Source organism: Glycine max, chromosome 1, assembly GCF_000004515.6.
Source record: "Glycine max cultivar Williams 82 chromosome 1, Glycine_max_v4.0, whole genome shotgun sequence".
NCBI classification, from domain to species: Eukaryota; Viridiplantae; Streptophyta; class Magnoliopsida; order Fabales; family Fabaceae; genus Glycine; species Glycine max.
In genome coordinates this window covers 49,926,800-49,939,335 of record NC_016088.4, presented here as the reverse complement: position 1 = coordinate 49,939,335, position 12,536 = coordinate 49,926,800, and the positions used below count along the sequence as shown (strand labels likewise).

The window sequence follows — 12,536 nt, the reverse complement described above, 5'->3', positions numbered from 1 at the left end:
TCACAAAAAGCCATTGGAAAAATAATGTGGATGGTGAACCTAACTGCATTTCGTCACTCAGTTGGTTTAACTAACTAACTAACGGTGCTAGTAAGGAAGCCAGCAACTGCACCGGTCAAGTTATTGCCTAATACTTAGCTTGCATCGAATCATCTTAACCGTAATAAGCAATTGTGTGTTAACATTAAAGAAAGGAAACGTGCTTCTGAGAATTTGTGTAAGAAACAGTAAGTTTAATAATACTAGTTCTTTGAAGAATTACAAATTGCACACTAATTGTATCATTTTATTGAAATGACATCCAATCTAACAAACGTGAATCGAAACTGTTCAAACACTTTTTTTTTCCAAATATAAATATCAGTTTCGTGATGAATTGAATTCTTGAAAATTCATCTAAACATTGAATTTAGTTGCTTAATATTACAGACTGGTATATTGATCCTTTATCTTGCATTGCTCAATTGTAATAGCCAAGGCAACTTAACTTTGCAAAAAGAATTGGAATATTCCCTTTACTCCCTTTTTAAATTTTTAGCTTTGCTAAAAAAGAAAAAAAAAATATACATATTCTTATTCTGTTATTGGGTGGTGGTGTTTGGTATCAGGACTGAACTGTAGCTACCATTATGTAGAATTAATAGAATCTCTTTGCTTATCAAACACAAACTCTGCATAAAGTAATTATGTCATTTTCAAGACTCAAATTAATATATATCAAATGATAAAAAATTAATGTATATCAGGTGAAATATTCGTGGTTAATTATTAATGGTTCGATATTGCCAAATCGAGAGTAATTTTATATATATCTTGTAAGATTATTTTATTAATATACTTATTTTTTTTAATTATAAAGAAAGAACTAAATATAAATATATTTAATTAATGTCTTAAGTAGAAGATTTAAAATTATTCCAAATAATACATTTTATAAAAGAGCTTAAAATGTGAACAGTTGAGCAGCCGTCAATAATGAGATCTTATCGTAATGGATAATATAATGCAACTAGTAATTGGGCACTGCATGGAATGTAGCTAGTTGATGACAATTTCATGCAATTTGATTAGAAATACAATATACTCTAGATCTAAAGCCTAAAAAATAATATAACCAACATGTGATATATACAAGAAATTTGACTCTTGGATTGCAATATTTTGCATCAAAATGGTTGAACGTGATCATCATCATAACGATTAGGCTTAGGTCCACTGAGCTTGTTCTCATTTTAGAAAAGAGTATGATTTTCCACTCTTTTGAACGAAATTTGGAGACTTGTTTGAAACGCAAGTGGAAACTTATCTATAAGAATTGACGAATTGATTCAGCTTTATCAGCTTATCCATAAGTCAAGTGAAGTCATTTGCCGCAACGAACAAAAGACTGTGCATGGCGTCATTGGCCCGCAATAGCTATTGCTTCCGAGGATGTAGTGTCATAAGGCCTCAGCTTCTCACATCCAATTAATCAAAATAACATGGTTCGTTGTTTCCGTTTATCATCATCAATTCATCATTGGAACTTCTGGTTTTGATAGTGCATACAAAAATATATACGTCCTTCATAAATAGGCGACTTCACCTTCTTCTTATTATTATTAAATATTAATGGTTAACATTATTAGTTTTTATTAACGAGAAATTAAAACATGTGATCTCTTCTCGTGTTTTTTTTCCTTTCACCACCACATCAACTTTATATATGCTAAATAATTTAATTTTTATTTTATTACAAAAATAACATGGTTATTAAAATTTGAGAAATGTTATCTATATATAACAAATTATGCAACAAATTTTACCACTAACAAAGAGACTCGTGGAATATAATAAGAAAGATAAACAAAAAAATTAAGAGTAAATTATATTTATATCCTTGTGTTTTTCTCAAATTGCATTGAATGTTTTTCCTTTTTTATATTACTTTTATCCTATTCTGTAAATGTCGTTAACTAACATCAATTAAATACATGAGTAGATTTTGTCCTAACATCTTTATTACTCTTACATCCCATGTGTTTTTCTCAAATTGAATCTCATACCCATTTTTCTTTTTACATTACTTTTATTCTCCATTCTATTAACGTCGTTAATTAATATTAATTAAAATATGTGATCAGACGAAATTATTCTAACATCTTTATTAAATACTCAATAACAAATTAATAATTTGCACTATAAATGAGTCTTTTAAGGCAATAACAATTTTTTTTTAATATTTGACTCTTAATTCATTGTTATTAACACTTGAAGAAGATGCAACTCTTGATTGAGACATTATATCAAACACTAACCAAATGATCCAACATGTACCAAAACAATTAAACTAGAAAGAAGAAGAAAGAAGAACGAGGAAGAGTGTTAACACATGCGTACCAACAAGGTGAGTTCACGTCCAATTACCACCATTGATAAACACCAGAATAGGCTATATTAATTGGGCCTAGAGCACCTCCTCGAGTAAAAGTTTCTATAGTCAATTGACCAAAATGAGGAGAAAAAAGAAAATTTGAGAATCCATTTCTGTCATTTTTTGTTGTGGATTTCTACATATTTCTTATATTTCTTTATTTTTTTATCTTTTTATTTGTTAAAAAAATACTTATTTGATAGATAATTGCCTTCTTTAAGCATTGAATATCATAATAGTAAATATAGGTATAATTCAATGGGTTAGGTCAACTTACTTTTTGTTAATTTTTCCCTTTTTAATAATTTTATACATTTTAATTTGAATTTCTTTCTTGACTATATGCTAATGAAATTCTATGATTACTTTATTTTTTATTACAATTATTTTTTTTTACAAATATAAACTTGTTCCAAATATCAACAATATTTCTATTATTCCTTAAAAAAAAGGAGGGGATGTGGTTTTGATGGTAGATTTTTTCGAAAGACAACCCAAATGAAAATTTTAATTGAGAATCCATTTATGTCATTATTTGTTATGGATGGGAATTCTACATATTTCTTATATTTCTTTATCTTTTTACTTGTTAAAAAAATACTTTATTTGATAGATAATTGACTTCTTTAAGCATCCTGATATTCAATTCTACATCTTAAGAGATTAGTTTCATAACTTTTGATTATGAAAATATATTATTTTTTAAAATAATTAATAGAAAATATTAATTATTATATTTTTTATTATGTCCTTATTTTAATATTTCAAAAAAAGTTCTTAAATTTGAGTTTTGTTACCGGAAAAAGTGAGTGTGAAGAAAAATGGTACTAAAGGAATTCCTTAAACACAAGTATCGAACATATAAGATGAAAAATATGTCTTCCTTTTTTTCATATTTGTGTTTTTGGTGGGTGAGAGGCCAATACGGTGTAAATAGAGAAATAATATTTATTTATTTATTTTTATATATAAATAAATAAAGTTCATAACATAATTATAATTCTAAAATATGAAAAAAAAAGGTAGTATTACAATAGCTATCTTTCAATCCAACAAACAAAGTAAAGAAAAATAAAATAGTCCTTGTTTTGGACCTTTGGTTGCGCCAACTTTGGGCCAGTCCATCTAATCTAACACTAGGGTTGGACCTTTCTTAAGTTTGGGCACTTAGAATCAAAACGACTAAAACTTTTTAGAAAAAGACGTCACAACCTCATTGTTCTTAGGGATTTGAAGAGGTGAGATTTGATTAAAGATGATGAGATAGATTTTCTGATAATAAAATTAATGTCATCACGATAAAAAATATTATACTTTTTCAAAAAAATAACTTTCTAATCTATAATAATAAAAAAATAACTTTTAAAATACGTGTTCTATAACAACAAAAATAACTTTTTTTTTGAAATTATATGTTTTATGATATTAACAAATAACTTTCTACATGTCTATTACATAACAATAAAAAATAATGGTTAAAAATATAAAAAAAAAACATTTTATACATTGTAGAAATTCTATTTTGTCTTCTGCGTAGCTTTTGGAATTATGTTTCAGAATAATAGTTGAAAATAGAAAGAATTATTCCAGAAATATTATTCTGCAAGACAAAACACCATGGCTTGCATTCTTAACTTCCTTCAATGGCAACGCAGAAGCGAAGGAGGAGGGGGAGGACGTTCTGACTCGTGAGGAGAAGAAGATGAAGTCTTGGGAGAAGTAGTTGCCGTCATGGGTGAAGGAGGGGCTATGGCAAGAGTAGTTCCCACACACTAGGTATTACTCCATTAACGTTTATTTGAAGAACTGTTTTCACTTTTCAGCCCCTTTCTGACACTTTTTGCTGAATGAAGTGTTGTTAGGAAGATGAGTAGTTTCTCCCCAGCGTTTCCCAAGTTCGTATCCGTAGAAGGCGCAGACATACATTCCAGAACTAAACCTGACGATTCTTTTTTTCACTTTGCAACATTCAATTCAATTATGCTCTTTCGCTTCTGAACTTTTGTTCAGGCTTCTGATTCAGTCTTGTTTCGTATAACATTTTGGCTCAGGTACGCTATCTGTAACCGTTTCGAATATTGTACGGACGCATACACTGTTACTGTTTATTTAAAAAAGAAAAATAAGATTTTGATTTTTAATGTAGGCTTATGTGAAGAGCCCGCTGCTCCCACACTCTCCTTCCCCAAGTCTCAAGTAAGTAATGTGCTTTGTATCTTATGTTTCAACTTAATGATCGTAAAAGTTGTATCGGTAATTTCACTAGTTTTGATTTTTACCATTACTAGTTTTGCTTGCTGCAGATGGAAACTTCGTTCAAACACTATTTTGGCCGTTCTCAAGAACTTGGGAGCTGATTTTTTCTGTCTACAGGTTTTTTTCGTTTCTTCTTGTCAAACGATTGTCAATGTGTTTGTTTTTGTGTTAGAAGCCTACTAAACAAACAAGGAGAAGCAAGAATTTGTTGCTTCTCACAAAATTGTGCTTTGGAGCACGTGCCCATTTAATGAAACAGGAAAAGCAAACATGCTGTGTCTCGTACTAATATTTTGCACTAGTATTTTAGCATTTTGATTGTGCATTGTACAAGATACGCGTTTATTTTTATATAATTAAAATTTATAATTATAATATATATGTAATTTTGAATATGCAAATTATATTATGATTAAGTGCATCCTAAGGAGAGAATATTGGGCATGTTTGATTGATAGAGTCAGAAGAGTGAGTCTCGGTCTCCAATTTGTGTATTCTAATTTATAATGTAGGAGTAGATTTCAGCTTTTTTATTACTTTCTTTCAAATGATGTTCTTCTTTTTATTCTTCTTATCATAAATCATTTCAGGAAGTTGATGAATTTGAAAGCTTTTACAAAGGGGAATATGCAGGACCTAGGATATTCTTCTATTTATATTAAGAGAAGTGGACAGAAGCGTGATGGGTGTGGGCTATTTTACAAGCATGACTGGTATGTTCAACTTCTGTGTAAAACTCATTCAACTTGTAGCTTTGAAAGGAAGGGTGTGGTTTAAAATGTAGATTTTACCTAGAGTTACAGGACCTGTGACTATTGAGTGGCTTGGATTTTGCACCTGGATACAAGTTTTTTTTAATAGAGTTGGGGAGAACTAGAATAACTTTGCTAACCCAAGGTCCAAAGTCAGTGTTTTGTTTGGTTTATAATGGAAAATTAGAAAGATTCCAACTTAAAACCTGCGATCCCTTGGACACTGTTAATATTATTCTGATGCAAATGTTAATATAGTTAATGATATGCTTATAATGCAAAATCCCCAATTTAATTTTCTGGTAATTAAAACCAGCAACAATGGTACTCTGCTAGTTATTGGTTAATTAATATTTACATAAGTATGGTTCTGTTTATATCTTCTCTCTTTCCTGTCTCATCTTCTGTGGTTAACTGTTAGTTATTTTTGTCTCCAAAAGAATTTAATAGATGTGATTACATATTCATTGATGCTCTTTCCATCCTTGGTACCTTTGTCTACTTAAATTTATCCTTACTTGTTGCTGTTTAGTGCAGAGTTGGTCTTAGAGGAAAAAATTGAATACAATGATCTTGTAAAGTCAGTTCCTGATGGGAACTCTTCAAATGATGATGAACACGCCAATATCCAGACAGTCCAGTCAGATAAACAAAAGGATGTGGCACCCAAAAATGGTAAATGCAAAGGAAAAGTAAATAATTCTGTTTGAAATATAGATTTTCTTCTTAATATTACAGACAGTCAATCTTGACTCTTGAGCATATACTGTTTTGACATTGTTATAAACTGGCAGAAGCTCAATTCTATGTCTGCTACTTCATTTCTATTGCTGCAGTGTTCCCCTGTTTTCCTTTTATCTATATCTTTTCTTTTGTTATTTTTTTTTAGTTTTTTTTTTTCTGCATTCATTGTTTTAACATGTAGAAATTGCGGTTACATGGATGCCTGTACAGATTAGAGTGTGCTATTTCTTCATTAACTGAATTCCTGAACCAGAATCTAAATCGAATTCAGAAGATCGTGGAGATCTCAATGACCCTCGTGTCAGACTAAAGCGTGATTGTGTTGGAATTATGGCTGCATTCAAACTCAAAGATCGCTCTCATCATATTGTTATTGTGGCCAACACATATTTATTGGCAATGAAGTGACTTGTGTGTGTTTTACTTCATTTTTTCCATTGTTGACTTTATTGAAATTTTGACTCAATGTGGATTGAGTTATGGGAACATGGGTTTGCTTAACATTAGTGTTGGAATTTATTAATTGTATTTATTTCTTCCCCAGGGATCCTGATTGGGCTGATGTCAAGCTTGCACAAGCTAAATATCTTCTATCCCGGATAGCAAAATTTAAAACACTGATATCAGATAGATATGAGTGCATACCTGAAGTCATTTTGGCTGGTGACTTCAATTCTACGCCAGGAGATATGGTACTAGCATTCCTAAAATCTTAACTCCCCTATTTCTTATTTTTGTCTAGTTTATAATGTTCCTGTTTGTTATATTCCTATCTTGCCCAACTCTTGTCTTGTTATTTGAAGCTAGGTGCTAGATTAAGATTGTTGTTGCACAGAAATCCTGCGTGATGCATTAATCTGCTAGCAACTCATGGTTATTGATTAACCTTCAATCTCAAAGGAAAAGAGAAGAATGGCATAGAAATAGTTGCTGGGAAAGGGAAATTGCAAAATGTGTCCAGAGATGTTATAGTTGAGTGCTGTGCACTTTACCTTCTTTCCCAGAAAGAAAAGACAGAGAGAATTTTTTTTAATAAATTGATGACCAAACTTTGGTAGTAATCTTTAAGTACAAAAACTGTGAATTTGACAAGATCTTGAACACAATTCAATGTTGATAGCTATTGATTGAAAACTGTTTATTCTGTTCAAAAATAAAATATAGAACTCTTACAATTAGCTAAACCAATTTAACACAACCAAATATATTTTAATATGTAACATATAACAGCTTTTAAGATTTTTTTAATCAGCATTAGAATGAACAGTGCAATACCTTGAGTGATTTGTATTTTTGCTATCAATATGTTTGTCCATGTTGCTTTTGGTCACGCTTGAGCACTTGTTCATAGCTTTGGATGTGCTTTCAAAATACGAGTTGTATTTCCTGCAATGTTTTACTAATTTATCAAATCTCTCATTTTTTACAGGTTTATCAGTACCTTGTATCAGGCAATCCTTCATCTAACCTGACTCCAGACTGTTTAGAGGAGTCTCCTAGTCCTATTCCCTTATGTAGTGTCTATGCTTCTACAAGAGGAGAGCCACCATTTACAAACTACACACCTGGCTTCACTGGAACACTTGACTATATATTATTTTCCCCTTCTGATAACATTAAACCCATTAGTTTTCTTGAACTTCTAGACTCCGATGCAGCTGATATTGTTGGTGGACTGCCAAACTTCAGTTATCCAAGTGATCATCTACCAATTGGTGCTGAATTTGAAATCATCAAGGAATAAATGTTCTGGTATGCGAGGTGTTATTTTGAGTAATCAGCTTTCATGTTCCATCTCATCTCCCATTTGTGAAGATTAAAGCAAGGTTCTGGAAGCAAGTGTACAATAAATTGTCATAAATTCAACACAGGCACTTGGCAAGAAGGCCAACAGTTACCAAAAAGCAAACATTAGAAGTTTTTGTTTTGTGACGAAAATTTCATTGAGTTTGATTGATTTAGCCCCCCAAAAATTTGCAGCTGAGTCTTTCCGAAGAAAGAAGGTTGTTGTATTTTCAGACTTGACAGTTTCAAAATTTATGTAATTTTCTGATTTTGGTGAACATATATGTCATTTTAGACAATATATTGTTATGCATTATTTTTTGAGATAAAAATTTCTGGGATCAAGTAAATGCCATTATTTATTTCAAAGGAAAACTGAGGAAAAAAGCATCTATATGCCAGTTTTCTGTTGATGTTGAAACTAAATGATCAATTTTGCCTATCAGATGTGTCCTTTCAGGCCAGTATCACTTACTGGCCCCTTCAGTATTACAACCATGATCTTTTTGTTGGTTGCTATTATTTTTTCATGATTGTGGTGCAAGTTCTGAAACTGTCCATACTAGACAGAAATTTGATGATCATCATAATTGTGGTCTTATGTGATGGCCCTACGACAATGACTGGAAGTTAAACTCTTACCAGTTGATTTACGAAGTCAATGTTCTTTGCCTATTCTCTTGTCAGATTGTATAGGTCACTGTTTTCCTCCATAACACTCATTATCCACTTGCTGCTTGTTATCAAATTCTGAGTATCACTTTATGTAAGAATGGTAACAACAGAATCCAGTATGGAGTTGCTAAATTCTGTAGCTAACTATCTATTTTTTAGATTGTTTGCGCAACAATGAAATCAAATTACTTGTTTTGCTAGTCTAGGGAATCTTGAAATTACAGGTTTTCCATTGCCAATTCTGCTCCTAACTGTTGGATGGCGCTCATCTGTCTATTCGAGTGATGCTCAGGACATTTTACTGTTATCATCAATGCATTAGATTGCAGCAGGGCCCTCACGACAAATTGACACACACAGTTATGATTGGAGCGAAATCTTTTAAGTGTGGGACCATGAGTACTGCAAGATGCAAGTTGGGCAGGGATGGGTTAGTTTTAGATTTGTGTTGTGTTCTCAGTTTTCATGCTTTTAAGGTTGGTTGGTTAAGTTAACCAGGCATGTTGCTCCGTGTCAATTAAGGTAGCTACATAATCTGTCAAGTGTGTAGATGTGTTATACTTTTGATGCATCAACGCATGCTTTATTGTAAAAGAAGTTCAAGAACAAGGTCACACATAAAACCCATATCTAATGCTTAGATATAATGCCAAATGAAATCATTAAAAGTTTCTTTAGGCAAAGTTCATATATCTTAAAAAAAGAAAGAAAAACTTAGATATAATGCCAAAATGAGGTTGTTAAAACTTTAGATTGTCACATGGTCATATAAGCCATTAGATAACATATACTTGTCTCTGAAATCTGAACCAGATCCAAAGGAAAGTGGGGAAGTGGGGCTCATAGATCCTTGCATATTCGTCTTTGGATGGAAAGTAAATGTAGTTTTTCCCTCATGACTTGGGAAACTCTTATGCACAGGTACATACCTTCATGGCTTTATCCCCTGGGTCAGCATCAGAAACTATAATTGGGATGCCGTGAGAGGTACATCAAATATTTGACATTTCAACTAACTTTTCCATGAAGCGGAGTCAAGCCTGAACTAAATTCTAGAGGTAACAAAAAATAAATGCTCAATACAGTTTGACCAAATTAATTTTTTCACTGGATCTTTATTAAATATTGTGTTAATGCATATGAAAATCTTTTGACAAATTTCTCAAATTCATTATTATTATCAAGACAAGAAGCATTTATATTATGCAAGTTTATTAGGACGGAGAATTATGTAGCACAATATTATCCTATTTGACTCGAATTACTTATAGTGAAAATACTTGTGATTTCTACCCTGATAAATTAGGCAAGATTATCCTAATTTCTAATCAATCAGACAGAAGTCCAGGTATGTGGTAAACTGGGCACCCAATTTTCAAGCTTCCCTTTAACACATTCATGATTCAAACATTTCAATTTAATCTTTTGCTCTGCTCTGTTCCAAATCTGCCGTTATTCATGATTCAAACATGTTCTTTGTTATTTTTATATAGTTTTTTAATTAGGTTCCATGCTTCACTATCTTTAGAAACTCCGCTGCTGTAAAATCAAAACAAATCCATCAAGGTGAGTGGTGACAAATTCATGGCTCATCCCAATGGGAGCTTTGGTACACATGTTGATTTGATGTTCTGGAGTTTTCTACACATCCAACTGATCCAAGCGAACCTATTTTGACAAAGGAATGGAATATATGTGGGCTAGCTAATCTCACATTTAAGTTTAGTTTGGAACTATGTGATAAATGCGTGTGTCTGAATGTTCTGGAATACGTTTGCTGATCTGATCGAATAGATAGTCTTTGTGTTTGAAACAATTCCTAAAAAAATTGTATTAGTTTAAATATCTCGACGTTACGTGGTCAGAACTTGCAAAATGGAACATATACCCTTGTAAGTAATGTTTAAACAATATTAATAGTACCCACTTTATGTTTTAGTAGTGCAATTGGTTAATTTTAATCTTAATTAGCACATACTATTAAATTAGTAACACCAGCTTTTGGCAAAAAAGTGACCAATATGTAGAACGAAATACTAGTAACATTATGTTCAAAGTTTATTTATTACATCATTACATGTTTATCAGTTCCCAAAAAATGTATTTTAACTTCATAAGCTAGCAGGGAACTTCTTTAAGAAACCTGCGCATAGAAGTACAACTCTAGCCAGCAACATAATTACAAAGTTCTACTCAATTTTAATAATAATATAAACATTCAGATAATATACTAGTGAACTAGACACATGCATGAGAACATGTTGCCACTACTTCAAAGGAGGAGCTTTGTTAATTTGGAAGAACTGGCACTGAGAAATATGCCTCAGTAGGTGCTTCAATGCCCATTTTCGCTTCGCCAGCAACATCTCCAAGAAATCCATTGTAGAAGGCCTTAACCTTTATGACTAAGTAAAGAAAAGATGATGCAAGGTACGAGAAGCCAAACCTGTGAAGCTTTTGTGCTTGTTGTCTACCTCTATTTGTGCCACGTTTTGGACCCTTTTCACATCCCATGGTTTTGTTATTATTATGATGTTCTCTGAAGTTCCATTCTTCGGGTTGGAATCGATGGTAGCCATAGTTTTGGCGATGAGACAGTGAGCAACGGTTTCCTCTTTCTCCATAAGAGGCTGCACAATGCATTAGTTTCATGCATCTTACCTCACTAGCAAATTGGGAGGCCATGTGATCAGTGTTCATTAGCAAGGCTAGGATGGTTTTCACAACAGTGTTTTTGTGTGTGTGGAGCTCAAGGAGTGTTTTCTCTCTCTCACTCCTAAATTCTAATTGAGATTTGCAATGATATGGGGACCTTTATATAGAGAAAGCCAACATGAAGTCTTGAAGATATACAGGCCGTGATTTTGAGGCCAATATTTATCTTTTTTCACACCATTTGATATGTGTTACACACCCACGCTAACCGACAACTATAAGAAATTGTGATAGAAAGAGACCTGAAGAGGGCATAAAAAAAAGGTGTGAAAAAATTGGGACTCTCCTAAGGTTAGTGATAGAAATGAATTAAGTTAAACTAAACTTTAAAATATTATCTAAACCTTAACAAAATGTATTTCAAATCTAAGATTTCAACCCTCATTTATTTATCTAATATATGTTTCTTTCTTAAGGCTCAGATTTTTTTTAAAAAAAATTTAAGTTTGGACTAAATTATTTTATTTTAAAAGCTCATTTTATAGCTATATATTTTTAAAGAGGTTGAAAATATATATTTAAAAAGACTAATGGACCTAAAATATGTTGGTCAATAGTGTGCAAGCCTTTAAATAAGTAATAACTATACAATATCAACTTTCAAAAATAAAAAATATAATATCAGCTTAAAAAAAACTATACAATATCAAAATATTATAGTAAAAATTTAATAATATAAAATAGTTAATAGCAAGGGATGCAAAATATCGCGAAAATAAAAATGGGGTCCCTGAGAATCACGAATAAGTACATGGCACGTGAAGTGTAGGACCTATTAGGACAAGCGGGATAGCATTGCCATATTCATTCAATTTCAGTAACATACAAGTTGGGGATGGAATGGATCACGTAATTTCATGGTAAAGGAGCCTAATACCTCACTCTCAACTTGCCTGTGGAATCTGAGTTTCAATTCAGAGAGAGGATTGAAGATCAAGTGGTTGGATTTTAATTTCAGAACTTCTCTCTTCATTTGAATCACATATTTTATTATTTCATCGAGTTTAAAATTAAAGATCCATTTGTGGCAGATATATATGTGACTTGTGCATATTCATTTGACATTTCTAATTATAATCCTTTTTTTTTTTGTTTTATACAAATATGTTGCCAAACGCTAAATGTGAGTTCCAGCAAAAAATTGAATCTTGATTCACTATGTTATGATGAATTAATCCTTTTTGCTAAAACTAATT

At 31.8% G+C, this 12,536-nt stretch overlaps 1 protein-coding gene and 1 long non-coding RNA gene across 2 annotated transcripts; one reads left to right on the top strand and one right to left on the bottom strand.

Annotated features, from left to right (window-relative positions):
- Positions 1–4,279: 4,279 nt before the first annotated feature.
- On the top strand, positions 4,280–10,563 carry LOC100815298 (carbon catabolite repressor protein 4 homolog 4). Its single transcript, XR_001382498.2, has 10 exons — positions 4,280–4,308; positions 4,437–4,464; positions 4,560–4,609; positions 4,717–4,786; positions 5,260–5,382; positions 5,954–6,096; positions 6,419–6,561; positions 6,710–6,857; positions 7,595–9,683; positions 10,154–10,563. It is a non-coding gene; the product is annotated as a carbon catabolite repressor protein 4 homolog 4 (long non-coding RNA).
- Positions 10,564–10,645: 82 nt separating this feature from the next.
- LOC102667446 (uncharacterized) lies at positions 10,646–11,421 on the bottom strand. Its single transcript, XM_006573427.3, has one exon. The coding sequence runs from the start codon at positions 11,323–11,325 to the stop codon at positions 10,915–10,917; it is 411 nt and encodes a 136-aa protein (XP_006573490.1). The 5' UTR covers positions 11,326–11,421; the 3' UTR covers positions 10,646–10,914.
- Positions 11,422–12,536: the final 1,115 nt, after the last annotated feature.

Bases quoted from the DNA above. Each gene is read 5' to 3' on its own strand.
- LOC102667446 (XM_006573427.3), bottom strand. From the start codon at position 11,325: ATGAACACTGATCACATGGCCTCCCAATTTGCTAGTGAGGTAAGATGC.